Source organism: Diplotaxodon limnothrissa, linkage group LG5, assembly GCF_057381915.1.
Source record: "Diplotaxodon limnothrissa isolate DT_005_m linkage group LG5, D_limnothrissa_male_GT1.1, whole genome shotgun sequence".
NCBI classification, from domain to species: domain Eukaryota; kingdom Metazoa; phylum Chordata; class Actinopteri; order Cichliformes; family Cichlidae; genus Diplotaxodon; species Diplotaxodon limnothrissa.
The window spans coordinates 42049939-42076545 of record NC_140600.1 but is presented as its reverse complement, the minus strand read 5'-3'; the positions used below and the strand labels follow the sequence as shown (position 1 = coordinate 42076545).

Genomic DNA, 26607 nt, shown 5'->3' with positions numbered 1-26607 from the left:
TAACCTGCTAAAGATTACATGTAGTAGATGAGCAGGTGCAAGCTGATAGTGTCACAGTAAGAAGATGCTCCAGTGACCGTGCAGAGTCACATTTAGTTAAATAACCAGAATATTAAAAAACATATAAACAGAGTTCATTGATACTGCTGCAGCCTCTAGAGAGCAGAATAAGATACAGATCCCATACATAGCCAAAGTTACCTGAAAGCTCGTGGTTCACCTGAAAGTTAAAACCCAGCAGCTCCGGATCTACTTCCTAAACTTTGGACAGGAAGTAGATAAACAAACAGCAGTCTGGTCCATCTTTCCAACTTTTCTTTGTTTAAACGATTAACAAATGTATTGGCGAGCTGAGATTATGTGATTATTTTATACATAGAAACAAGCAACCAATCAGGTGAAAGCGTGTCCCAGCAGTGTGCCAGTTGGTGACAGTGTGGACAGATGTTTGCCGTGCAGAATCTGTCACGTAAATCGTACCATCATGGGTGCGGCCGCTGAGCTCTGTACACAATAATCCTTTGCTGTGAGCCTCCAGCTGGTGGTTTAAATCTTTATGTTTACTTTTTATTCACATTTTGATGAATACTTTAAATGTTCTGCTGGTTGTGACTCTGGATTTCTCGCAGCTTCATTTGGTTCCAGTCCAGGCCCGGTCCGAGTGCGGCGACGGGGCACAGAGCTCGGAGTCGGAGTCTGACTCCCCCTCAGCGATGTAGGACCGGACGGCGGTGCAGCAGGCAGCTCCTCCCCCACCATGGCGATCTCCCAGGTTGTTGGAGGAGTAGAATCCATTGTTGAGGAAGTCCAGGTTGTCTCTGGACTGGGAGATGGAGAAGCCACTGAAAGAACGCTCCAGCTCCTCATGGTCCACCGATGGAATGGAGATAGAGGTGTCACTGTCAGGCTTCCCCTCCTCGCCTCCTCCTCCCATCCCATTGGACCCCTCTCCTGCCCTCTCCTGTTTCTCCGCCCCCCCTCGGTCTCCGGTGCTGTGACGGTTCGATCGGTTCCCACTGTGTCTCTCCCCAGATGGAGGAGGGGGCAGTCGAACCAATGACCCATCCCCCACCGGACTTGGAGTATTACCCTGGCTACGATGAGGAGGGGGCGGAGCCTGCTGGTGGAGCTGGGAGCTGATGGGCTGCCAGGAGGTGGAGGGAGGACATGTGGGGGCATTGTAGTTCCTGTGTCCGGTGGAACTGCTGGAGCGAACCATCTTCGTCACAACCCGAGCCTTCTCCACATGTTCAACTGGCAACCCTCTGTGTGTGCAAAATGTAAACACATTAGTAAGTAACCGCCATTTTATCAACAGGAAGTTCTGAGATTATCAAAAGGAAGTTGTTTATGAACAGCTAGATCTGAGGTCAAGTGGAAGATAACAGATTCCTTTTTGCTAAAGCATATAGTTAGGGCTGGACCAGGTGACCCTGAATCCTCCCTTAGTTATGCTGCAATAGACGTAGGCTGCCGGGGATTCCCATGATGCACTGGGTGTTTCTTCTTCACTCACTATGTATTAACAGACCTCTTTGCACTGAATCATATCTGTTATTAACCTCTGTCTCTCTTCCACAGCATGTCTTTATCCTGTCTTCCTTCTCTCACTCCAACCAATCACAGCAGATGGCCCCGCCCCTCCCTGAGCCTGGTTCTGCTGGAGGTTTCTTCCTGTTAAAAGGGAGTTTTTCCTTCCCACTGTCGCCAAAGTGCTGCTCATAGGGGGTCATATGATTGTTGGGTTTTTCTCTGTATGTATTATTGTAGGGTCTACTGTACAATATAAAGCACCTTGAGGCGACTGTTGTTGTGATTTGCCGTTGTATAAATAAATTGAATTTAATTGAATTGGATGGTCGGGCCTTTAGGTCAGGTTCAAGTTAGATTAAAATTGGGAAATATTTATTATATTTTTCTCATCACTACTGTGACTTTGATGACGCTACCCTTTACTTGTATTTTCATTTACATTAATGACATGATGAATGAATAAAAAGACACTGACTGCATGATCTTGGCGATGGATTGGCTCTTCTCCAGCTGATCCACTGGACTGTGATAGGGTGGTGCTGGGTCTGGCTCCTTGGATCCAAAGTAGGCGTCGGTCTCAGCCTGAGGGATTCCCATTCGCTGGATATAGATATTAACCAAAAAGTCGAGCTTTCTCTCCATGGACAGGACCTAAGTGAGAAAACACCAGCAAAACAGACTCATGTCTGAAACCATAGCAGAAAAGCCACCAGGTGTACTCTTTATAGTCTGTTGGTTACCTGCTTCTCCACCTTCCCCAGGCGTCCCATCATGCTCGGGTCTTCAGGTAGCTCCTCACTGGCTGCTTTGGGACGATCCTTATCTGCAATTGGTGTTCCTCTGCCAACGATCTGATCCACCCTGCCAGTCAGGAGACAGAGTGAGTCAAGCCATTCAAAACCTCATAAAGTCTTACTTCACGCAGTTTTACCTAGACTGGAGGTTCTTGATACGGGCGAGCATGTCCAGGTGTCCGGCTGAATACTGTTCAATCACATCCATGACATCATAGGGACGAAGACTTTCCTTAAACTTCCTCTTGGATACCATGAAGCGCATGATGCTAAGAGAGGAAACAAGACAGCCAGCAGTCACACCACTTGTCTGAAATCAAAAAACCGAATCTGAATACTTAGAAGATATTCTGGGGCTTTTCTGTACAGGGTGCTGTGTGGTTTCTTTATCCAAGTCCTGGTGATTAGTTTGAGTTGCACGCTGTTTACCGGCATGCTTTGGCATGAGTGCCTGGATTGCTAATGAGGTCAATCAAGTCTTGACCACATCCATCTACAGTCTGTGGAATGGAGATAAGGAATGGTCCATATCTCTGCTTCAGTCCTGAAAACTGTGGCTCACAGTCCTGCTGGTAAGCTCTGGGCTCAGGGTCACCACAATGGAGAAACACGTTAAAAGTAACGGTTTGAGCTTGGCCCAAAGATGAAGACCAGATCAAATCTACAAAGAGCAGGCAAAGACTGTTTCGTTCTCTGACAGTCGAGTCAACCAGAACTTTGAATGGTTATCTTTAAAAACGTCAGCGATACCTGGGAAAGAACAGTAACGTTAGGGTAGGCCACATTGTGTTCATCCTTTTATCACACTTTATAGACATTTATATATTCCATCCATCCATTCGCTTCCGTTTATCCTTTTCAGGAGCCTATCCCAGCTGTCTTAGGGCGAGAGGCGGGGATACCCTGGACAGGTCGCCAGTCTGTCGCAGGGCTAACACACAGAGACAGACAACCATTCACACTCACATTCACTCCTGCATTCACACCTATGGGCAATTTAGTTTCCGAATAACCTATCCCCACTGACTGCATGTCTTTGGACTGTGGGAGAACCCACACAAACACGGGAAGAACATGCAAACTCCACACAGAAAGACCCCAGCCTGATGGTGGAATTGAAGTCAGGACCTTCTTGCTGTGAGGCAACAGTGCTAACCACCGTGCTGCTCCATGATATTTCTATATCTTACTACAATGTTGGTTTTATTCTGTGCCTTGTAGAAGGTGGGTCATGGAAGTCCCAGAGGTAGGGCCCCTCCATTCCCACATGCTTCAGGATCAAAACAAACATGGAAGCTAGCCCACAGCTTGTTTGTTTACATGCTGTTTCTTAGTCTCTGCTCTGAAGTGAGCTGAGGGGGGTAGCATACAGCATACAGCAAACTAAGGACAGCCAACACTTCTGGAGATTCAGCGTACGTCCTGAGGGAAGCTGGTTCTCTTTGAGGAGGTTTTATTTCTACTGGAGCTGCTGCATGTCTCAGAATTTAGTTCTGATCCAGATTCCAGAACCAGACAGCTGGACTGCTGGAGAGCTGCTGAGGCAAGACCTGAAACTTCAGATAACTGATATGCCTGAATACACCAACAAAAAACACATGAGAAATGATAATAACAATAATAATTGTAATGTCTTAGCAGAGGTGCTTTTACAACACAACAAAACACAGTGAAACAACATAAAGCAATGAAGCTAACTGAGGTCAGACTGACTGCTCTTACCCAACAGCTGATGGGGACCTTTGACCCTGGGGTGAATAGAAATTTAAAAAAAAAAATACAAAAAAAGAAATAAAAGTAATGTGAATAAAAACATGATTCAGTGCAGAATAAACAGCAAATAAAGGGTGAGCAAAGCGATGAATGGTGGCAGAAAAACGAATATTTGCAGGAAACTGTTCGTACCAGATGGCTCTAATGGTAACCTTTAACGCTGGGGTCAGGTCCTGAGGGACAAACTCACAGTGGCAGCTCTTGTTGTCATCAGCCATTTCTTCTCCAGGAAGGCTGGCCTCTAAAACGGCAACAAACACAATGGGTGTAATTGACCACACACACACGGGACTGCAGAACCTGTGGGACCCAACATGTCATTACAACCAGAGACCTCAAACTAGTTCACCTGATGTCTGGACAAAAAAAACAAACAAACAACTAAAACAAAACTAAAATGTTGTCACAAACATGACCTGCAGGTGGCAATACAGCCCCTCACGTCATAATGCCCAACAAGACGCCACTGCATGTAAACAAAGTAGGAAATGTGACTCACTTTTATCCTGCTGAAACGCTCATGGAAACCAAAGCTCTGCACACAGACTGAAACCCCATGTCCCTGTTTACCTCTGCCCTGATGGCCTCCCTCTGTGTATTCTGGTGTGTGTGAGTGTGTGCTGACCTGGGGAGCTCTTCTGTCTGAACTCTTCATCCTGCATCTCTATCAGCACTACAGGAGGAAGAGGAGAGAGGAAACACCTTCATCACGGAAGATCACACTCATCATCACAGTCACCCAGAAAACCAAACAATTACCAAATTTTATACCTGCAAGTGTTAGCCTAGATTAGCACACACCGAATGTGCTACCCTAGCTTAGCACATCGAATGCGTTAGCCTAGCTTAGCACACACAGAATGTGCTAGCCTAGTTTAGCACACACAGAATGTGCTAGCCTAGCTTAGCACACAGAATGTGTTAGCCTAGCTTAGCACACACAGAATGTGCTAGCCTAGCTTAGCACACACAGAATGTGCTAGCCTAGCTCAGTGTGACTGGAAGATGAGGAACGCTGTGATCTGAAATGGATGCAGAGCTTAAACTTGACAGTCAGGTTGTAAGATCTAGCTTTTTTTAATGTGAGGCACTTCATCTAAAATAGACCCTATTTTATCAAGGAAGCTTTTTGAGACGGTAATCCATGCCTTTGATACATCAAGGCTGGATTACTGTAACACACTTTATTGTGGGGTTAGTGATGCATCCATCAGGCATCTGCAGGTTGCGCCTAATCCTAACCCTGCAGTGCGACGTTTAACTGGCACATAAAAATCTGAGCACATTTTTAATTAACTCATTTCAGGATCCTTTATAAATCTCTTAATGGCCTGACTGCCCCCCTCCCCCAAACTACTACAGCCATATACACCTGCCCGCTCCCCTAGGTCTGCCAATCAGCAGCTCGTTAAGGTACCAAAGACTAACTATAAATTTAAAGGTGGCTGTGGTTGTGCTGTAGCTGCTCCAAAATTGTGGAATGATCTGCCCTCGCACGTTAGGCAGGCCTCTTCTCTTTCTGACTTTAAGACTCTTCTAAAAACACATTTTTTATTTCAAATTGCTTTATAAAGGTGGTATGGTAAATGGACCCAACAATGGACTATGGGAAGCGCTTCGGCTCCCTTAAGGCCAAAACAGAGAGCATGAGGAGGAGCTTCTTCCCTCAGGTATCTGGTCCCTCAACCAGGTGTAGGACTGGACTCTCTCTCATTCCTGTACATCAGCAACTGTTTATTCCCACACGGTTTATTTGCACAGTTTTATAACTTCTTAAATTTGTTTATCTGCACATTCTATTTGTTTTTATTTATAATTTTTTACCTTCAATTTTACTGTAAATTTTTACATTTTAAACGTGTATATTATGAAAATTTCTGGCTAGTTTAGTTTTATGTTTAGTTTTTTATGGTCGGGCATTGCACAGCAACAAGCATTTCACTGCATGTCGTACTGAGTATGATTGTGTATGTGATAAATAAAATTTGAATGTGTAAATATTAGAAGCAGAGGGAAGTTTATTTGAAGAGCAGAACCAAAGGGATCCCACGAGCTTTTCTATAACGCTGGAAACAGAGGGTTTGCGTGAACTTTACATGAACGCCTTGAACTTGAATGCTAGAAGTCTGATATCACGTCTCAGATTACAGTTCCTGAAACATCCTATCCGGTCGTTAAGTCTGACGTCACTAGCCGTGTCTGGACCTAAACTCCGCTGCAGGTCCATATATCAAACGATCACTATGGCATTACTGAGAGTTGAAAAACTGTCTAAAGTCTTTCATCTTTAATAAAATGATCAGCGTTCTGATCTACCAGGTGTAACAATTGAGTTTAACATCCAGGCATCCATGAAAACGGAATTTATGACATTTAACAGAGTTAGAAGTTAGCAGGGAGTTAGCTCGCTAGCTTCTATCTAAATACAATATAGCATGTCCTGGCTGCGGGGTTTTGGAAACAAATTAAAACGTACAGCTCTGTTATCACTTCCAGCATAAATAAAGACAGAAAATTAAACAGCAGTGACGTTTGTAGGGTTACTGAAGTTTGGCTAGCTGGTATATAATGATGTGCTACGTGACCGCTAGCGACACAGCTATGTTAGCATAATATAAACAAGCTAACTTTTTCCACTCGATAAAAGTTAACGTGAGTGTTCTCGGTGGTCAGGAACAAATGTAATCGCATGGCAGGATGCTGTAAAAGGACCAAACTTCAGCCAGGAGAACAACTGAGATAATCCATCCACAATACAAGGTTAGTCATTTATATACTGCTGCATGGGCTGGGCTGTAGTTACATCCTAAGGTTTTAAAAACTGAGCTTAAATAAATGATTAGTGGTAATAAAAGCCGAGGGAGGTCAACAGGGATCACTGACTGTTTTAGGAGCTTTTTGAGATTAAATAGAAGAAAATACAAAACATTAATTATGTTAACAACACAAAAGCCATATTAAACGCAGACTACTTTAGGCCCGGAAGTAGGATTCGTCGCGTCATCACTGAACAACCGGATAGCTAACTGCTCATTAAAGGGACGTCCACACAGGAAGAGGCTGCACAGCCAACGGAGAACATAAATATCAAAAGCATTCAGGTAAACAATGACACGTGAAATGACTTCGAGGTGGGCGGGTCCTTTTGTTAACCGCCTAAACCCAAACTCTTTCATGGCAGTATTTTTAATTTCTCTTTGCTATTTGGGCTGATTGGGACCTGATGAATGTAAAAACAAAGAATTACCTGATTTTTTTTTTTACTGGATTTTTGTTTCTGAGAAACATGAGATCGACATAAGAGAACATTAGTTTCAAATTTCGATCGAGCAGTGGCAGTATAATGTCCTCGTAAGTGGATATCAGGCACTTGTAGAGCAACATTTAGTATTTTAGTCTAGACGACCCAAAATGTGATGTCCACATACAGTATGTGGACGCCAGGTCCTAGGAGGTTAAACTGATCTCAGCTTTGAGGACAGAGAGGAACCACTGACTGACACAGAAGAAGGGGGAAGTCCACCAGAGGATCATCCAACTGTCAGCTACAAATGCATCCACTGTGGGCAAGGTTTGAGAGTCTGCTCTAAATGCTGATATAAAAACCATTGAAACTGTAGCTAGAACCAGTTAAACCAGTCAGAATCATTCACACACCAAGACTCCACTGATGCTCAGATGATGAGCGTGGATCAGTCACACCTCCAGTTTCCTCTCACGACCTTCTCCTCTTCCCTCGTTCTTTGTTTTTCCCCTCTCTCATTTGTCCTGCATGTGTCACAGTGACCTCAGGTGATGTCTAATGAAAACAAAGAGCTGGGTTCCTCTTCCATTTTTGTAGAAGAAATTCTTTATTTGACACAAATGTTCGTCCCACAGCAGTGTGGAAACGGCTCCGGCCATGCTCACATCCACTGTGAAGCCTTGCACATTTGCACCTGTACCATTGTAGTGTTGTGAGCCCACACATGGCGCCATGGTACTTTTTTTATGTCCGATACCGATATCATAAATATGGATCTGCCGATACGATATGTTTTTTTAATGTCTCGCTGTTCATACTCACATTTTAAAAAAACAAAACAAGCTGTTCTATTACACTGTATGCAAAAAATACACCACACCCCAAACATTTCACAGTTCAGCAATAATGATCTTTGTATTTACATATTTAGGAGAACTTTAAATCTAAGTATTTAAAGTAAAATTCAAAAATAATTTAAATTGCAATTTTATGCAGATTTCAAAAAGGTCTTTGTTCTGAAAAAAGTGCAATATCAGCACAAAATAATCTTTATATTCAACAACTAAAAAAGTGGAGCCTTTTACACTTAAAGCTGAACATAAACAGACATCCAGAGTGGAAAACAGTGCAAATAAATGCAAACACTTCATGACACTCACCTTTGATCAGGATGGATGTCAGTGTGAGCTGTTTCTATCACTTTTAACCTGAGGCTAAATTTTGTGTCATTTACATACATATAAACACTTATTTTTAATAGTTTTTTTCTGAACCATGAAACTGTTTGGCCATGTGTCGTCCCTGCGTCGGGAGCACATGCTGGGCTCTCCAAATCACACACAAACAGTATCCCACATTCCTGATTTTTAGTTCACAGACACTTCTTATAACGACTAACTTCTCCTGAAACGTTGGAGGGTTTTATACAGTAAAGTCACAGGATAAAAATAATTATCAGTCATTTGTTAAAATAATAATTTTCTGTTGTAACCCTCAAACTGAATGGTAATGTAACCACAAATATTTTTCACAAAACTAAAACACACTACTTCCACATCTAATGTCTTTACTCAGACTAAACTGGATCCGCACTCCGTGTCGGCGAATGCTCGCAGCATGGGGGCGGCGGGTTTGTCCCCGATATCCGATCCAGTAATTTAGGTCAGGATCGGATCGATACCGATGCTGTATATCGGATCGGTCCGGTCCAGAAGAGTTTGTTCACCCTGAGTCATCATCACTGGAGCTCAGATTCCTAATTTCACCTTTGATTTTAATCTGATGATCGAACTCTGACCGGACAGATCAGAGGAAGTTTGCTGATGGAGGTGAGACAGCAGCAGACTCTGGATCAGTTTGAATCCAATAAAAACTGTCCTGCCATGCAGGTGAACCCTGATTCGCTGATTCCTTCGGGTGGATTCGGTTCCAGGCTGACAAACACGATGATGATGATGAAGTCTTTTAAACCAAACATTTAATCTCAAAATAACAGCAGTTTAGTGACTAATGCTTAAGTAAAGACAGACCACATCTTACAGAGTGTCCTGGCAAACAGGACAAGCTGCTGATTTTTCTGAACATGTGATTTTAGTGTTTAGTGTGATTGGCCGGTCTTACCTTCAGAGTTCTGACGGGATGCTGCTCCCCGGATCCTGAAGGCCTGCCTAGTTCTGCTGCGTTCTCCAAAGCTCCAGCTCTTTGGAACCTTGCTGGGACTCTCTTCCAAATTGGGCTCTATGCTGGGGGACCGCCGCAAGGCCTGGACTCCCCCAGGACCTCCAGGTACTCCAGGACCAATGCCAGGAGCAGGACCCATTCCAGGTGCAACTCCTGGGCGAACGGGAGGAACCAGTAAGAAGGAAGGAAGACAGAGTGCTACTTCAGGTCCTGATTACAAGTAACGTTCTTTGCTTAAATGGCTCCTCCTGGATATGACTGCCAGTCCTTGATGTGCACAAACCAGTAACCACCAGCTCACAGGGGTGCAGTGGTTACCTATGTTGCCTCACAGCCTGAGAGTCCTGGGGTTCCACCCATCCTATGAAATAGGCCGACCCCCCCCCCCATCACCACCAACGATCAGTGGATGGCGTGTTGTCTGACTCTGTGTTTAAAGACTCATTTAGCACGTAGATGACATCAGTATCAGGATTACTCCCAGACCAAAAACATGAACGTTAAAAAATATCAACACCCACCGTGCTGAGGAGAACCTTTGCCTTTGGTTCCTGAACTCCGAGGAGACGAGAAGACCCTCTCCTTTAGACTTACCTTCTGACTGTGGGAGGGAGGAGAAAGACCAGGAGATTTTAGTCACATCTGGAAAATGATCAGCTCTTAAATCCCTTTGGGTTATGGTCATATAATTACATAACTAACCAAACAGATACACTTTAGTCCTCATAGGTGATAAAAACTAAGGAGCTTGGAAAGAAAAAGACTGGAAGACATTTCATGTCTCATTCAACAGTGTTATTCAGATGTGAGACCTCACCCCATCAGGTTTGGTCTTACAGTGGTTTCACCCGAAACCTCTGGTGATAACGACCGACACCTTTTTTCACTCCTTGGCTCATGAGATGAGGAACGTGATTAATAATGGGTCAACGAATCTCAACCAAGACACCTCTTTGATAAGAGGTGCATGGTCATCACAAACATGTAAGAATTCCAGGTGCTTTCTTTCCAAGCTCCTCATAGTACCATGACAGACACTCAGGTGTTAAACCTGGAAATATTTCTTTGTTCCCTGATTGCAGAGACTCAGAGGAACCATTTAAAACAAATTTAGGGTGATTGCTGCTGATGACTTAGACAACAGAGGGTTCACCTCTTGAACTTCACCAAAGGAAATATTCAAATAGAAGGATGTAAGGCAACATGGATCTAAAAGGCTTTTTGTGACAGCTGAACGTTTCTAAAGCAATGGTTGAATAAGATGTTGGGAAATCTGATGTGAGTCCTTGGAGAAGAGACCACGGACCTGGGAGAAGGTTCAGGCTGAACATCCTTCCTGCAGGGAGATAAAGATTGCCATTAATCACTGACTTTAAAGACAATTATTCATCAGATTATTAAAGATTATTATTGTTCTTCAGTTAAACACCAATGAGCCAAACAGTGACATGGTCAGCATGACATCACCCTTTGGTTTTGGATGTTCTAAATTCAATTCAGTTTAGTTTTATTTATTTAGCTCCAAATCACAGCACCAGTCGCCTCAAAGCGCTTTGTATCGTAAGGTCAAGACTCTAGAATCATATGACCCCCTATGAGCAGCACTTTGGCGACAGTGGGAAGGAAAAACTCCCTTTTAACAGGAAGAAACCTCCAGCAGAACCAGGCTCAGGGAGGGGCGGGGCCATCTGCTGTGATTGGTTGGGGTGAGAGAAGGAAGACAGGATAGAGACATGCTGTGGAAGAGAGACAGAGGTTAATAATAACTATTAAATGCAAAGTGTCTGTTAGCATTTTAGCTCCTGAAATGTTCTCAGGTGTTCTCAGGTTAGTTCGAGGAGGGTTTTTGGCTCACTGGTGCAGTTATGGTGCAGTCGTTGTGTGGAAACTTTCAGACCTGAATGAGAGTCCGGATTTGTTCTTGAGGTTCCTTAGTAAGTCCAACTGATTGAGAGGAGGGATCAACCTGCAGACACAAATTTTACAATCACACAGTTTCAGAATCCCTGAGGAGTGATTGGCTGCAGGTGCACAGGTGCAGTCTTACCTATACATGGGGACAGACACTGTCCTCTCGTAATAATCCCAGGTAGATGTCAGATCGGTTCGGCTCAGATTTGTGGCGTAAACCCTCCAGGCCGCCTGTCGACACAGGAAGGAAGCAGCTGACTCCTAAAAGGTCTCACGTGAGGGTGCCAGTGTAGATTCTCACCGCACAAAGTCAGTGTGATGTCAGAGCATGGGCTCACCTGTACGAGTCCTGCTGCGGGATTTCGTCTCTTCTCAAAGTGTTTCTGTCTGTGCTGCTCCTGAACCTTCAGAGCAAAGCCAGAACCCAGAATCCCCTGAAGAGAAACACAGACAGGTGAGCTGGTACGAACAGGTGTCTCAGGTAAACCCAGGTAGATAAAAAACTGACTCACAGCCGGCAGAGCAAAGAATGAAACTCCAATCAGAGTGAAGGTTGCAGCCAGCAGACGTCCATTCCAGGTGATGGGGAACTTGTCTCCATAACCGATGGTTGTCAAGGTGATCTGAGACACAAACAAACAGACTACATCGTCCCATCACGGAGGAGGAAACACCAGTTGTTTCAGCTCAGGTGTACACACCTGTACCACACCTGTGCTGGATGTTCTGTCTGTACTGATTAGGTGAACGTGTTTTTTACTGCCATGCTTTTAGTTCATGTATTTTGTTTTGCACTATGCATATTTTATATGTCATTCGGTCATTTATTGCGGGAATTCTCATGTAGGAACTTTTGTACTGCATTGGTTCTGCTGGTGCACCTGAGTGAGGTGCACGGCCATGTTGAAGCAGGAGAGGCCAATTTAAGTTGGAGGAAGTTCAAATGTTCTTAAAAGTATGTGTGACGTGCTCAAAGCATGGGTCAGCCAGCGAGGTATGTTGTAGTACAGCGGTCCCCGACCTTTTTTGCTCCACAGACGGTTTAATGTCAGACAATATTTTCACGGACCGGCCTTTAAGGTGTGGCGGATAAATACAACAAAATAAAATAATACAACCGAGACAAAAGCAGTGGGATTTTGTAACAATAAGCGTGAATTCACTGTGTAATTGTGTAACTTTATTAGCAGCGTCCTCCTGAAATGCACCAACAACACAGAGTAACATCCTCCTCTCTGCCCCTTAATGCTCTCCGGTTGCTATGGTAATGGATAAATATTTATTTCAAAATAAGACACACAACTATAACACGGGAAAGATCCAGGGAAACAGTTAACGATAAAAACCCTGAAAACCATAAATTTCACACCTGCTGCTGTAGATCATTTATGTCTCTGTTTCACCCGTCTTACTATTTCATTGAATTTTATGCTGTGTTTGAGTTCGACGGTGGCGTCATTTGTGATCAAGGTGATGCTGTAACAACATCAATCCCGAGATTTTACAGCTCAGTAAAGCCAACCTCATGCCATCAGCAAGTGATGCTGTTTATACCTGCTGCTTTGCAGCTCAGATAACTAATCACAGGCAAACAGCACCTCACCTGATCTCAGGTGAGGTGTGGGTGTGTATGTGCATTCATCTTACCAGTCCCCACCAGAGGGCGTCAGCATATGTCTCAAACTGTTCATTATCTTCTTTTTCTGCCAGGTAAACGAGGAAACTTGCCAGAATGAGACACAAGAAGCCGATATACCAGGCTGTGATCAGCTCCTGCAGTGGGCGAGAGACTAGAGGGTAAAGTCAGGACAGAGGAGGCATCCTGCTCATGTGCTGAAACGCCTCAACTGGCTTCTAGTAGCACAGCAGCTACTTTAAGCTCCTCCACAGCTCGAGGTTCAGAATCTATGACACACTGAAAGTTAAGGATATTCCCTTAAGACTAATTTCCTCGTCCGTTAAGAGAAAAAAACAACTACACCTGTGAACTAGTCTAAAAGTAAGAAAAAAGTTTCGACTACATGACCTGACCGTTTATGACATCGAGTTTTGGAGGTGCCGGTCAGAGAGTGCACCCTGAATTTCTAAAAGTTTGTGGACTTGATGAATTTGAAGGGTGAGCCATGCGTTTATGAGCTCTCCACCATGGACATGAAGCTGGTGCATGGTGACCTCTGCAGCACCAACTTGAATAGAATAAAATAGAATAGATCTTTATTGTCCTGTTACGAGAACAATAAAAGACAGTTTGGAATCTCTGTGTTAGCAGCCTGTAGATTTTTACATTGAAATTCCTTCAGAGAAACCAAAAAAGAGACTTAACGATGTTCCTGCACAGATCTGTACAAGTTATATACGCCATATAAAGGAGCAGCGTGATGATCGGTGGTAGTGCACACAGGGAGAGACCAGAGGTAGGAATGTTGGTTCCATTATAATAAATACAGTGAAAATGTCCGTACACGTTAACAGCACAGTCGACGTTAAATCAGGGTGGAGGTAGGACATGATGGGCTGGAGGTAGCTGGGCTCTGCTGGTTGGCAGTGTAAAGGTTTCACTGGAAGAAGGTTTCTGGATTGTTTTCCACAAACCTTTTCTCCGTACATATTGCAGTTGATTGTGTTGGTCCTTCTCCAGTTGTTGCGTCTGAGGTGGACAACTTCATCCCCAGATGTAACTAACCCAGATGCTCCTTAGTTGACTGGCTAGTTGAGGGTTAATGTTTTTCAAAATCATTTTAACAGCATCACCTCAAATCAAATCAAATCAAATCACTTTTATTGTCACATCACATGTGCAGGTACATTGGTACAGCACATGTGAGTGAAATTCTTGTGTGCGAGCTTCACAAGCAACAGAGTTGTGCAAAATACAATAATGTAAACAAGCAAAATACAAGAATGGCTACATCTGAAACTAATAAATATATGTACAATATATTAGAGATGGCACGATACCACTTTTTTATGTCCGATACCGATACCGATATCATGAATTTGGATATCTGCCGATACCGATATGAATCCGATATAGTGTGTTTTTTAATCAATAAAACTGTTTTTTAATATCTTGCTGCATTTTGTATAAGTTCATAGTCAAGTTTAAATAAACAACAGCACTAAAGCTATTCTGTTATACCTGTGTGTAAAAAGTACACTGCGCCCAAAATATTTCATAGTTCAGCAACACTGATCAATCTAATAAACTTAAACCTGCTCCATCCTTCCTATTCTGGTATTTTAAAGAGTACTTAGCAGAAATATTAAGCAACCTAACTAATAGGGTTGCAAACTACCAGCAAAAAAAAATAAAAAAATAGGGAACCACCCTCCACCCTCCACTTTGTGATGCTTAATCGATGTAATCAACTTTAATTTGATGCAGTGTGAAAAAAAATGCACAGAAATAAATTATTTTTTCAAGAATAATTAAATAGATTCAACATCTTTCTTCAACAAAATTGCAGACTGCACAGATGGTACTTTCCCAAAGGAAAAAGTACTATAGCTTACTAGGGTATATTAGACTTAACAGTTACTATATACAGTAATGGACTTCTATACATTTTACATCAGATTAAAACTTTGGGTGTAAGATTCAGATAATTATTTATTAAAAGCTGGACATTTTAAATGAGAATAAGAAAGAAAAGTATGTCTTTGTGCCCCCTTTTCCCTGTTCATGCCCTATCGGCCCCCCTGGCTAAACTTTGCTAGATCCGCCCCTGCACAGTTACCAGCCGTCAGCTACGTAGAAAAAGATCCTCGAGTAGAAAGTAATATTAAATAAATTCTAACAACAGCTGATCAAGCTTAAACGTGCTGCTGTTGTTCAGCCGCTGGTTTCCTCTTTCTGGTGCAAAGTGGGCCAAAAACAAACAAGAGAGACGGAGTCGCGACAGAAAAGCCGATCAGCTGATCATTAAGCAGTTTCATGAAGTAGCGGCAGGAGAGAGAGAGAGAGAGAGAGAGAGAGAGGCACTTGCTCCATATATCAGTTGTTAAGCTTAACGCTGGAATGCTTTACAAACATTCAGAGAGGAACTTACACACTTGCTTTACTTCTCTCGGGGATCACTTCCTCGGAGATGAAATGCTGGTTTGGTAGCGAGACTACAAACACACACAGCCGCTGTATCACGTGACCACACTGCTCCGACGTGCTACGGTTATGAGACGAGTTACGCCATGTCGCAAGTTTTGTGAGGTGCTTTTTTGATATTTAATGGATCGGATTACATTTTTTATTTCTCGCCGATATCCGATCCAGTAATTTAGGTCAGTATCGGACCGATACCGATACGTAATATCGGATCGGTCCATCTCTACAATATATAATAGTATATGCATTTCTGGATGTGTATACTAAATATCTTTCTACGTGTGTGTGTGTGTGTGTGTGTGTGTGTGTGTGTGTGTGTGTGTGTGTGTGTGTGTGTACACATATTTTACAAATTAAATAGAGTAAACAATAAATAACTTATAGTTGGCTTCCAGCGTTTGCAGAGTGATTGATACGTGTAGGCAAAGTCTCTGATGCTCTCAGCCTCTTTTTGGACTGTGCTCCGCACTCTCTCAGCCAGCTCATCCTCATAGTCTCCTGACAGGAACGCATTATTTCCAGGTTTGGATTTTATGGGATCCCTTGAAGTTCCAGGTAGAACATTACAAAGAGTAGCCATAAGCCCCTCGTCAGTGAGTGGGTTGAGGCCCAAGAAGTCTTCCCCCCTCTCTACGTACTGAAGAGGATCAGACTCATCAGCTTTTCCAAATGTTGGAAAAGGCACTTTGATAGGCCTCTTCCCCCCATTCTACTCCTCGTTTCACCTCGGACGGTTAGCTGGTTACAACCTGGGTTGGCCAGCCACTCTTAGATGTTTCTCTCCAAATATGTCGTCTGAATAGGTTTGCAACCCTGCATGTCCAGGTGCCGGGACAGAGAGAAGGATCCTCTTTTATCGGTTGGATGACATCAGGTATGAGTTTTGTGGTTATTTGAGTGTACTGGTCCTTTAAACTTCACTCGTTTGACAAGTTGTTTTCTGTGAGATTTGTGTTCATTTGTTCCATTTGAAAAACTGTTTTTTTTGTGTGTTCAGTGCTCGTTTTTAGCTCCTCCTCCTAGTCGTGTTGGTTCTCCACAGTTATTTAGGCCGTTCCAGAATATCCTGATCAGCAATATTTGATGACGTGAACAGATTCACTTCCTGTGTTCTTTAATCGATTTTCCAGGAGGAGAGTTGGACAAGTTTAAAGGAGCACCGAGCTCACTCAGATCCATAGCCCGCAGTGAATTATGGGAGGAGAGTTTCATTTGCTGATACCGTCTGGATTTCCAAGGGTGACCCAGCACTGGGAGCAGTTTTGTGTTTCTGTTGGGTTGTTTCAAATAAAGTTTTTTCTGTCTTTATTTAATGGGTTTATAATTAATGAATGAGTCCCATCCGAGGTGTCATTTTTCTATTTGTCAGTTTATATAATGAAGGTGTGGGGGTAGCAGTCAGGTACAGCAAACCTCACAAAGGATGTAAACATGTAACAGAGCTTACCACCCTCAGCATGAAACAAACCACGGTTTCTCTCATAAAACTCAAACGGATTCACACACTGAAAATACTCATCCTTTAACCTAAGTGTAGTTCACGGCTCATGTTTGGTCCACGTTTTATCGCTCACCAGTCCACTGCAGTGACAAACGAAAGGCGTCTCAAACCAGCTGTGCACAGCTGCACACAAAGTACAGCCTGGAGCAGCGCCTCACTGCCACCTCCATCCACAAAGAAATCCTCCTGCGTCAGAGCCAGACGATCCCCGGTGCTTTCCACTGGCGTGCTTCTTTTGAAGGCTGTCAGTGGGGCCTTCCACCCAGAAACACTGGGCTGGTCCGCTCCGTGTCGAGGACCACTCCAAAAGGAATTGGGGGTGTGGCAGTGAGTTTGCATGAGGCGATCAGAGTTCAGAGCAGCAGACAAGTGAGCACTGGCCATACGTTCATCCTTTGATGAACACGCATACGAAGTCAGATTCCTTTGCAGAACGTAGATAATTCAGCATCGTCAGCAGGTTCCATTCCACACAGGTTCTGGTCCGCACAATCACGCATTCGGATCCACACATGGCTGAACGTCTTCATGCGTTCTTAAGTCCTTTGTCAGTTCTCCCAGTCACAGCTCGCACTTTCGCTATACACCTAATGGCTCATAACAGCAGCCCCACTGTCCTGCGTCCCCACATGTCTACAAACCAAATCCAAAAGACTGGATGGTCAAACCCCCACGATCACTCCAAAGTCCAAGGTCCAACGATCACTCTGAGCCTGCTTCCTAACACTGGAGACCACAGGTGTCGAACTCCAGGCCTCAAGGGCCGGTGTCCTGCAGGTTTTAGATGTAACCTTGATACAACACAGCTGATTTGAAGGCTAAATGACCTCCTCAACATGTCCTGAAGTTCTCCAGAGGCCTGGTAATGAACTAATAATGTGATTCAGGTGTGTTGACCCAGGGTGAGATCTAAAACCTGCAGGACACCGGCCCTCGAGGCCTGGAGTTGGACACCCCTGCTGTAGACCAAACTTTCCTGAGATCTGGTCATCTTCCAGGATACTCTGACAGGTAAACAGTAGGGGCGCAGCGAAACACATAATTCACGGTTCGATATTTTTTTGATACAAAAAAAAATGTTCATGCTTTTTGAATTTATCATTTATTAAAATTATAAATATATATTTTAACTCAAACGTACAGTTTTTAAATTTAATGTTGCTGAAACAACAAAGGGATAAAATAATAAATCTATCTGATCGAGAAATCACTCACTGTTAACGAGCGTTAACGAGCTAACTGCGCTAACGCAGTAGTTCCCACCCATGTAATTGAGCATTGCGTGGCACATCCAACATACTGTTTTACTTTAGTCCATGACGCGCTTACCTTCAGGGTCATACGTCACATGAAAACCAAAATAGTTCCAAACGCCAGATCTGAATGAGGGTGGGGGAGGTTCAGTTTGCCATGTTGCAATGAGCTTAGCTTCTGTCTGCTAGCTTGCGCTGCGCTCAGTGAATCTGTGCTCGACAGTGCAGCCTAGGCGGAGTAGTCGAACGCAGATCCACTGAGCACTCAACACAGACAGCATCGTCAGAAGAAAAGTTGATAAAATAAATTACAAATTTTGTATTGTTCGATACGTATGCGTACCGAACCGAAAGCACTGTATCGAACGGTTCAATATCGGTACGAGTATCGTTACACCCCTAGTAAACAGGTAACCAACAAAAATAGACTGACTCTAAATTTTATTTATACTCTTTTCTATTTTGAGGTATATGTGAAACATTGATCTAATCAATAACTCCGATCAATACAGATGAAAGTAATAAACCAATACTGCAGCTCAGTGTTGTGGTTTCTCTAATACTGTAGACCTGGTGGGGTTAAGCACAAGCTTTGACCTTTGACATCCATCAGTCTGGGTGCCAGCTGAGCTCAGTGGGTGAGCGGGCGACCACACAACTGCAGAGCAGCAGCTCGGGTTCGAGCCCGACCCGTGGCCCTTTGCTGCGTGCCATCTCCTCCCTTTCTATTCAACCTTCACTTTCAACATCCAATAAAGTCATAAATACTTTAAATAGTGGACCAATCTTAGATCTGTAAATATTCTGATTCTTTGATTTCAGTCAGTTTTTAAACTTTCGTGTCCTCTTCCAGATTCTCAGTGTTTCATCACAGTGAGCATTAGCTGATCTGTAACCACCGACAAGTCAGCGCCACGTCAGCTGGCGTCACTCAGACATACGAGTTTTACCTTGCTGTGAGCGTAGACCACCGATCCCAGCAGCTTCCAGGTTCCTCCTCGGCGATCCATACGGATCATTCGGAGAATCTGAAGGAACCGCAGTGACCTGATGGCCGACGTAGCGAAGACGTTTCCCTGAGTCCCTGCAGCCAGGACTGATATGGATGCTATGAGCACCATGATGTCTGCAGACAGACAGGTAACAGGTAGGTCAGAGATGGCTTTTCTAATTGTACCATCATGAACTGGTCCTTTCCATTAGCACTGGTAGTTATTCTTCTAACATTGCCCCACTGGCACAAACCCACGGGGTTTTCTGTTTTCATTACAGACGCTGCAGCTTGGGTCTGTCTTTGAAATCATCATGTTACTTATCACTTTTAATAATAATGATGATAATACATTTTCTTTTATGTACCTTTCAAAACACTCAACGTCACCTTACGCAGAAGAAAAGACAATGCAGTGTCTCAAAAATGAGTTAATAAAACAAGATTGGACCATTGTATATAAACACAAGGATGTCAATAAAGCCTATGAGGCATTCTTAAGCATATTCATGGCTTTTTTAGAGGAAAACAGCCTACTTATTGAAGTCAACAGGAAAGATAAGTATGCAGGAAGACCATGGATGACAAAGGGACTGCAAAATGCCTGTAAAAAAAGAACACCTTATATAGAGAATTCATTAAAAAGAGAACTACAGAATCGGAAAAGAAATATAAAAAGTATAAAAATAAATTAAGAGAACTTGTAAAAAAGAATACTTCATCAAAAAGTTAGAAGATAATAAAGAAAGCATGAAAGGGATATGGAAGGTATTAAATAGTATAATAAAAAATGGACCAAGGACTAATGACTACCCTGGGTAGTTTATGGAAGGGACAAATACTATTAGTAAAATGAACGAAATAGTAAATGGATTCAATAAATTTTTTGTAAATATAGAGCCAAAACTGGCTGCAGAAATAAAGGTTGGTATGATAGGAAGGGAGGAAACATTGAAAGGAATGCAAGTTCAATGTTTCTAAGAGCAGTGGAAGAGAAGGAGATATATGATACTGTCAGTGGACTTAAGAACAAAACGAGTACTGACTGTCATGATATTGATATGGTAACGGTAAAGAGAGTAATTGATGGTATTGTAAAACCACTACAATATATTTTTAATTTGTCTTTCCAGGACGGGGTTTTTCTACAAAAAATGAAAGTTGCAAAAATTATTCCCATTTATAAATCAGGTGAAAAGCATTGTTTTACAAATTATAGGCCAGTGTCGGTACTCTCCCAGTTTTCTAAGATACTGGAAAAACTATTTCTAAAAAGATTTGATAGTTTTGTGGATAAACATGATTTGTTGGCAAATTGCCAGTATGGGTTTAGAAATAATAGATCAACAGTTTTGGCATTGATGGATTTAATGGAAGAAATAACAGAATGTATGGATAACAAGAAGTATGCACTAGGAGTCTTTCTAGATCTAAAAAAAGCATTTGATACTGTTGACCAGGAAATTCTAAAAATCAAACTGGAAAAATATGGGTTCAGGGGTGTGCTACTGGATTGGATAAACAGCTATGTGATGAATCGACAGCAATATGTACAAATAAATGAGATTAAATCTAAAATGATGGATATTGAATGTGGAGTACCTCAAGGATCAGTATTAGGTCCGAAAATGTTTATTATGTATATAAATGATATTTGTAAAGTATCGAAGATACTAAAGTTTGTAATTTTTGCAGATGATACCAATATACTTTGTTCAGGTGCGGAATTTCAACAGGTTTTGGAGGTGATCACACAGGAGTTGAAGATATTAAAGAAGAAACAATAGAAAGAATAGAAACAAATTGTCCTTAAATTTAAATAAAACAAAATTCATGTTATTCGGAAACTATAAGAAAAACATTAACATTGAAATTTGTGTCGATAATATATATCTAGAAAGGGTTAATGCCATAAAATTTCTTGGTGTGATCATTGATCATAAGGCCTTATTAGGACGCAAGCTATAAAATTCCAGGATCTGGTGAAGTTTAAAACTATATAAGGTAAGGAAAGGGATGCTCCCAATCGAAATAAGTAAATGGTTCTTAGAAAGAGAAGGGAGGTATAATTTTAGAGGGAAGTGGAATTTAAAATTACAAAGAGTAAGAACAACGTTGAAAAGGATGTCTATTTCAATAGCGGGAGTTAAATTCTGGAATGAGTTAAAAGAAGAAATAAAGGTCAGCAGTGATATAAACCAGTTTAAAATAAAACTCAAAAAAGAAATTTTAAATAAGTATAAGAATGAAGAAAATGCAATTAACCCAAGACAGCAGTCAAACTCATGTTTATTTTCTTCTGCAAATTAGCAAATCTAAATATAGTTTCAGTTGAACATGTGAAAATATTTTTTTTGAGATGTTATGTTCTAAGTTGAAGGCATTGTATACGTTTTTGTTGTTCAAATTTAGATGATGAGGATGTAAACCTGTAAACCTCCTTTTCAAACAACTGTATGGAATGATTTTATGAAACGTTGGTGAATGTATATGTTTGAAATAAAAAAGAACTGAAGTGAATAAAACAACAACAGACATAAATACCAATTTGATAGGGTTTGATTTGTTTGTGGAGGACGAGTCGAGATCTTTTATAGATTTTATGTTCCAGGCAACAACCTTTAGCTTTAAGCTGTCTGAAATAAACCATGGTGCAACACAGAAGGAGCCAAGGCATCTAAAATGTCATCAAGTCCATCATTAAATGAGCGTTTAATCAGGGAAGGACAGAGGATTTATACTCGGGAGGCAGTCAGTACGACTCAAAAGAGTGTTCAAATTAATGCCCCTGATGTTGCAAAATGAGATGACAAATGAAGTTAAATTAACATTAAAGATATTCACATGTGGTCAGAGGTGGGGAGATAAGCTGTTGTACAGCAGGGGTGGGGAACTCCAGGTGTCCTCCGGGTGTTAGATATCACTCTGTGTCACCCAGGATTAGTTCATTAGCAGGCCTCTGGAGAACTACAAGACATGTTGTTGACTGGATCCTACCCAGGCTACCATGTGGCAAGAGGCAGGGCTAACACAGACAGCCATTTACATTCACACCTACGGCCAATGTAGACTCCCCAGTTTACCTAACCCCACTAACTGTGTGTCTTTGGACTGGGAGGAAGTCGGAGTACCTGGAGAGAACCCACACAGACCAATGACATCCAGACAGCAACAGAACGCTGGCAGAGAGTCGGAGAGGGCGACTGTGGCCAGTGGACTACGTAGGAAAAGCAGGGTAGTCCAGATGAGCACAGACCCCCAAAACAACACGTTAATCCACAAAGCTGCTGAAGATGAACCACGGGAGGGCTTCGGACCAGTGAGAACACAGGTTATGGGTGGGAGTTAACAAACATTAACAACAGGTAATACAAGGCTCACCAACATGCCAGCAGCAGCTAGTCGCACCAGCGTTCACTCCCACGAAGAAGCTGTTATGAAGACAACACCCAGATTTCCTTCCCTCTTAAACCCGCCTCCTGCTCTCTAACCTGCTGTTGAGCTGATGTTAAAACCTGGCTCTCACAAAAAGTCCTCAAACTCAATGAAAGCAATGTTTTAGTGATTTATCCCACTCACTGACAGACCATGACATTTCCCACTGTCCCTCCATACCTACATGTTGTATAAAAAACATCCGTAAGACGACTGCAGCAGCTGGACTCCTGGCACATGCATGTTTAGCTCAGTCTTAAACTTCCAGCTTAGTTCTGTTGATCAGCACCTTCTAATAATTCCAGACTGACTGCTTGACTCATACAAGCAACCGTGAATTCCCAGCCCCGAAACTCTGGAATCATCTTCCCAACTGCAAACATACTTCCTCTCATCAGCTGTTTCAGCTTCAGACTAACTTAAACTATAACTCTAACTTTAATTATTCAAATTTTTATTATTCATTTATTTTGTTGTACTTTTACTCCTGAGGGGGGGCTAACACACAGACAACCATTCACACTCACATTCACACCTATGGGCGAATGACCAGTTACCCCAACCCTATGATAACTCCTACATCATTTGTGTTGCATTGTGTACTCGCTGTGCAGCACTTGGTGAACATCTGTTGTGTTTAGATGTGCTGTATAAAAGTGTGCTGTGCAGTGCTGTCCCTGCCAACAGAGGCCTTAGCTGTGAGGCAGAGCTCTGGGGTTTGTTGTACGCTCTGACCTTGAGGTCCCCTCCTGTCTCTAATGTTTTTCACCTGTGGATAATCTCTTTCTCTGTACAACGATGGACAACAATACTGTTAAAACCCTTCTGAGACTGATGGGCAACATTTGCTTCTCTAAGATCACTTTGATGTCTTTCCTCCTGTGTTAACACGCCTGAATGCTGCAGAGCAGCTGATTTCATCAGCAGCTCATGAGTTCATCAGCAGTAAGGCTGGATGGTCCAGCTCCACCCTAAACACAGTTGGAGATGCTGAGCTGAAGGGAGTGAAGTGAAACCACAGCCTCCGCCTCCACAGGTCCTTCTCACCACCAACTGAACTGTCTCTAGTTGAGGGTGAAGAAGAGGAACAGAGTAGCAGAGGCTACACAGCAAACAAGCGGTGGGATCGACTTCGGCGTGACTTTTAAACTCTACAAACCTTCTGCAGAGGAAGTAAAGACCTTTAGAAGGTCCTCGGGGACATTTGTGGATGAAGCTCAGAGATAATGAAGCAGACGTGACACAGACTGAACGTGACCAACAAACGCACTCAGCTCTGACCCACCGATGACGCAGAAGGGCTTCCTGGCGAATTTCAGTCGACCTCGCCACCCTCTGTACCGACAGCAACACCCGGCAGCCCAGATCCTCACCATGTACTCCACCCCGAACACCACGATGGTCACCACCTCCTGTTACACCACAACAACACGCTGTTAAAGATCAGAGCAGCACGTATGTGCTCAGAAGAATATATCCAGCTTTATGTGAAGAATGAAACACTGCAGCTGAACAGAACCATCAATAACTTTATTTTATATTTGTTTCATCTCCGCTTCAAGCACCATCACGTGTGCGATCAGCTCCACGCTGAGCCAAACCTTAGACACTAGCTAAGCAGGGGTGTCCAACTCCAGGCCTCGAGGGCCTGCATGTTCTAGATCTCACCCTGGGTCAACACACCTGAATCACATGATGAGTTCATTACCAGGCCTCTGGAGAACTTCAGGACATGTTGAGGAGGTCATTAAATCAGCTGACATGTCTAAACCTGCAACACCGGCCCCTGAGGCCTGGAGTTCGACACCACTGAGCTAAGCCTTCTGCTCTGCTTTCTGTGATTTGCATAAAAAATATGGTACAAAATTTGAAAACATATTGTTTTGGGGTTTTTTCACTTCTTATATCTTCACAAGTTTTTAAGCTGTATTTTTTTGAAAGATGGTGCGTCTCTCTCAGACGTTTTTTTAACAGTGAAATCTGCATCAGTGTTTGAACATGACGGTCTTAAAAAAGATGGAAGTGTGACCCTTTCCCTGCCTGGATCTCTAATCTGGGACCGACACATTCAAACTATCTGCAGTTCAAATATGACAAAAACTTTATATATGTGCTGCTGAGGACTCGGGGGGCAGGGTGTCAATGTTACTAGTTGTCTTTTGCATCATACTGCAAAAGACAACTAGTAACATTTGTGATTTTTATATAAATATTTCACAATACTAAAAACAAAGTGTGTAGAATGATTTTCATCAAGAACTTGTTGGTCATAAAGAAAATGACATTTTCATTCAGGTTTCATGCTGTGTATCAGTAAATACGACTTTGTTGTACCACAAAAACAAAAATATATTATTAGATCGTCCAAATTCTGGAGTTTAACCGTGTTAAATATGTAGACTGACTCTACCAGCCTACTTTGTTGAGTCTAATATTTCAGTTTAAAGTATTACTGTAAACTAAAAACAGAACACATATTTAACACACAGCACAGTCTGATGCTACATGAAGTTTTATTATCATAATATCATTATATATATTATAATTAGCATCACTCTGACATTTCCTGTCTGTTCCAAAGATCCTGGTTCAGTTTCATTCCGAGTGGAAATTTCAGGCTTTTGTCTTTGGAAATATCCATGTTCAAACATTGCCTCGAGTTTCAGTGTTTGAGAAAAAGGCCTGAAAGTTGGTCGATCTAAAATATTCACATGGACATATGTGGACACAAATGTAAGCACACTGGCGACGGTCGAGCGTGATGTTTGCGTGGTTACCAGGATGTAGAGCGCGTCCTCGGAGCTCTTCTCGTACTCTCTGATGGTGGAGAACACAGACAGAACCAGGCAGGAGAACACCAGCAGGAACCTGAACACAGAACAGGAAAGATCTGCATTTCAGGGAAAATAAACATTAGTGAGGTGACCTCACTCTGAGAGACGGCTGTGGGGAAGAGAGGGCGGGAATATTAAGGACCGCCCAGCTGTCCCCACCTGCTAAATCCCACTTTTCTCCTGCTCGTTACATTGGTGCGCGCACGCAGGTGTGCGGACAGGTACGTACACATAGGCGTGGTAGATAAAGGCCCATCCTCGGGGTCTCTCCAAGACGTTGTACAGGAAGTTCTGCAGGCGTCTGTAGAGGGCGTTTCGTTTGGGAGGTTTCTTCCCCCCGGAGACGCTGCTGCGCTGCCGCCGAGGCCCCTCGTCTCCACCTAGACACAGAAACATGTCAGACAGGCACACGGACGCTTACATGTGCTGCTGAGGACTGGGGGGCAGTATGGGAGTGATGTGGGAGTAAACCCTCTGTCTGTGATGGGCAGCCAATCAGAGGAAAGCAGAATCAGAAATACTTAATTATTAATCCCAGCATGTGGTCACAGTAAGAACAGTAACGAACAAGGAAAAACAATCCAGTTATTATTTACTAATTAATAATATAATTACAGAAAAGCTCTTAAAGGGGGAGGAGCTAAAACAGCCTGTTTCAGACTGAGGATGATCTGAGGTGTCCAGAGCAAGATACAGAAGGATCATTCTGAGCTGTGAATCATGCAAAGCTGCTCCGGTGCATCAGCCAATCGCATTCAAGCCTCCTCTCAGTAAACACCTGCACCATGAAGCTGATTGGTCCTAACCTTCAAGAGAAAGGTTTGCAGGTTTTCGTGACAGAGTGACCACGTGACATGTCCTGTATACGTTTAAGTGAAATCAGCTGCTTTGGTTATTAAAGGTAACACACACAGCTGCTCACCCGCTATGAGCAGAGCACCGTCCCTACTGGAGTCCGTCCCTCCGGCCTCCAAACCCACGAAGCCGACCTTCAGCTTCTTCTGGTCGGCCTGCGCTCCGGGGAACACCCCGCCGTTGCGAGATTTCTGCACCAT

The 26607-nt window shown here is 43.0% G+C and overlaps 1 protein-coding gene across 4 annotated transcripts; it reads right to left on the bottom strand.

The window, feature by feature from the left end:
* Window positions 1–605: 605 nt before the first annotated feature.
* On the bottom strand, window positions 606–26607 carry kcnq2b (potassium voltage-gated channel, KQT-like subfamily, member 2b). 4 transcript variants are annotated; one of them, XM_085354797.1, is made up of 19 exons: window positions 26475–26607; window positions 25782–25932; window positions 25496–25586; window positions 24004–24130; window positions 19243–19418; window positions 13084–13209; window positions 11949–12059; window positions 11775–11870; window positions 11573–11667; window positions 11423–11491; window positions 10832–10861; window positions 10047–10126; window positions 9466–9726; window positions 4726–4773; window positions 4233–4341; window positions 2465–2596; window positions 2274–2394; window positions 2009–2184; window positions 606–1265 (listed from the first exon to the last, which is right to left on the bottom strand). In XM_085354797.1, exons 1-19 carry the CDS (start codon window positions 26605–26607, stop codon window positions 632–634), a joined length of 2766 nt encoding a protein of 921 aa, XP_085210923.1. In that variant the 3' UTR covers window positions 606–631. The 4 variants fall into 4 exon arrangements, with proteins under 4 accessions (XP_085210923.1, XP_085210924.1, XP_085210925.1 ...); XM_085354798.1 differs by having other exon boundaries at window positions 9466–9723; XM_085354799.1 differs by having other exon boundaries at window positions 9466–9678.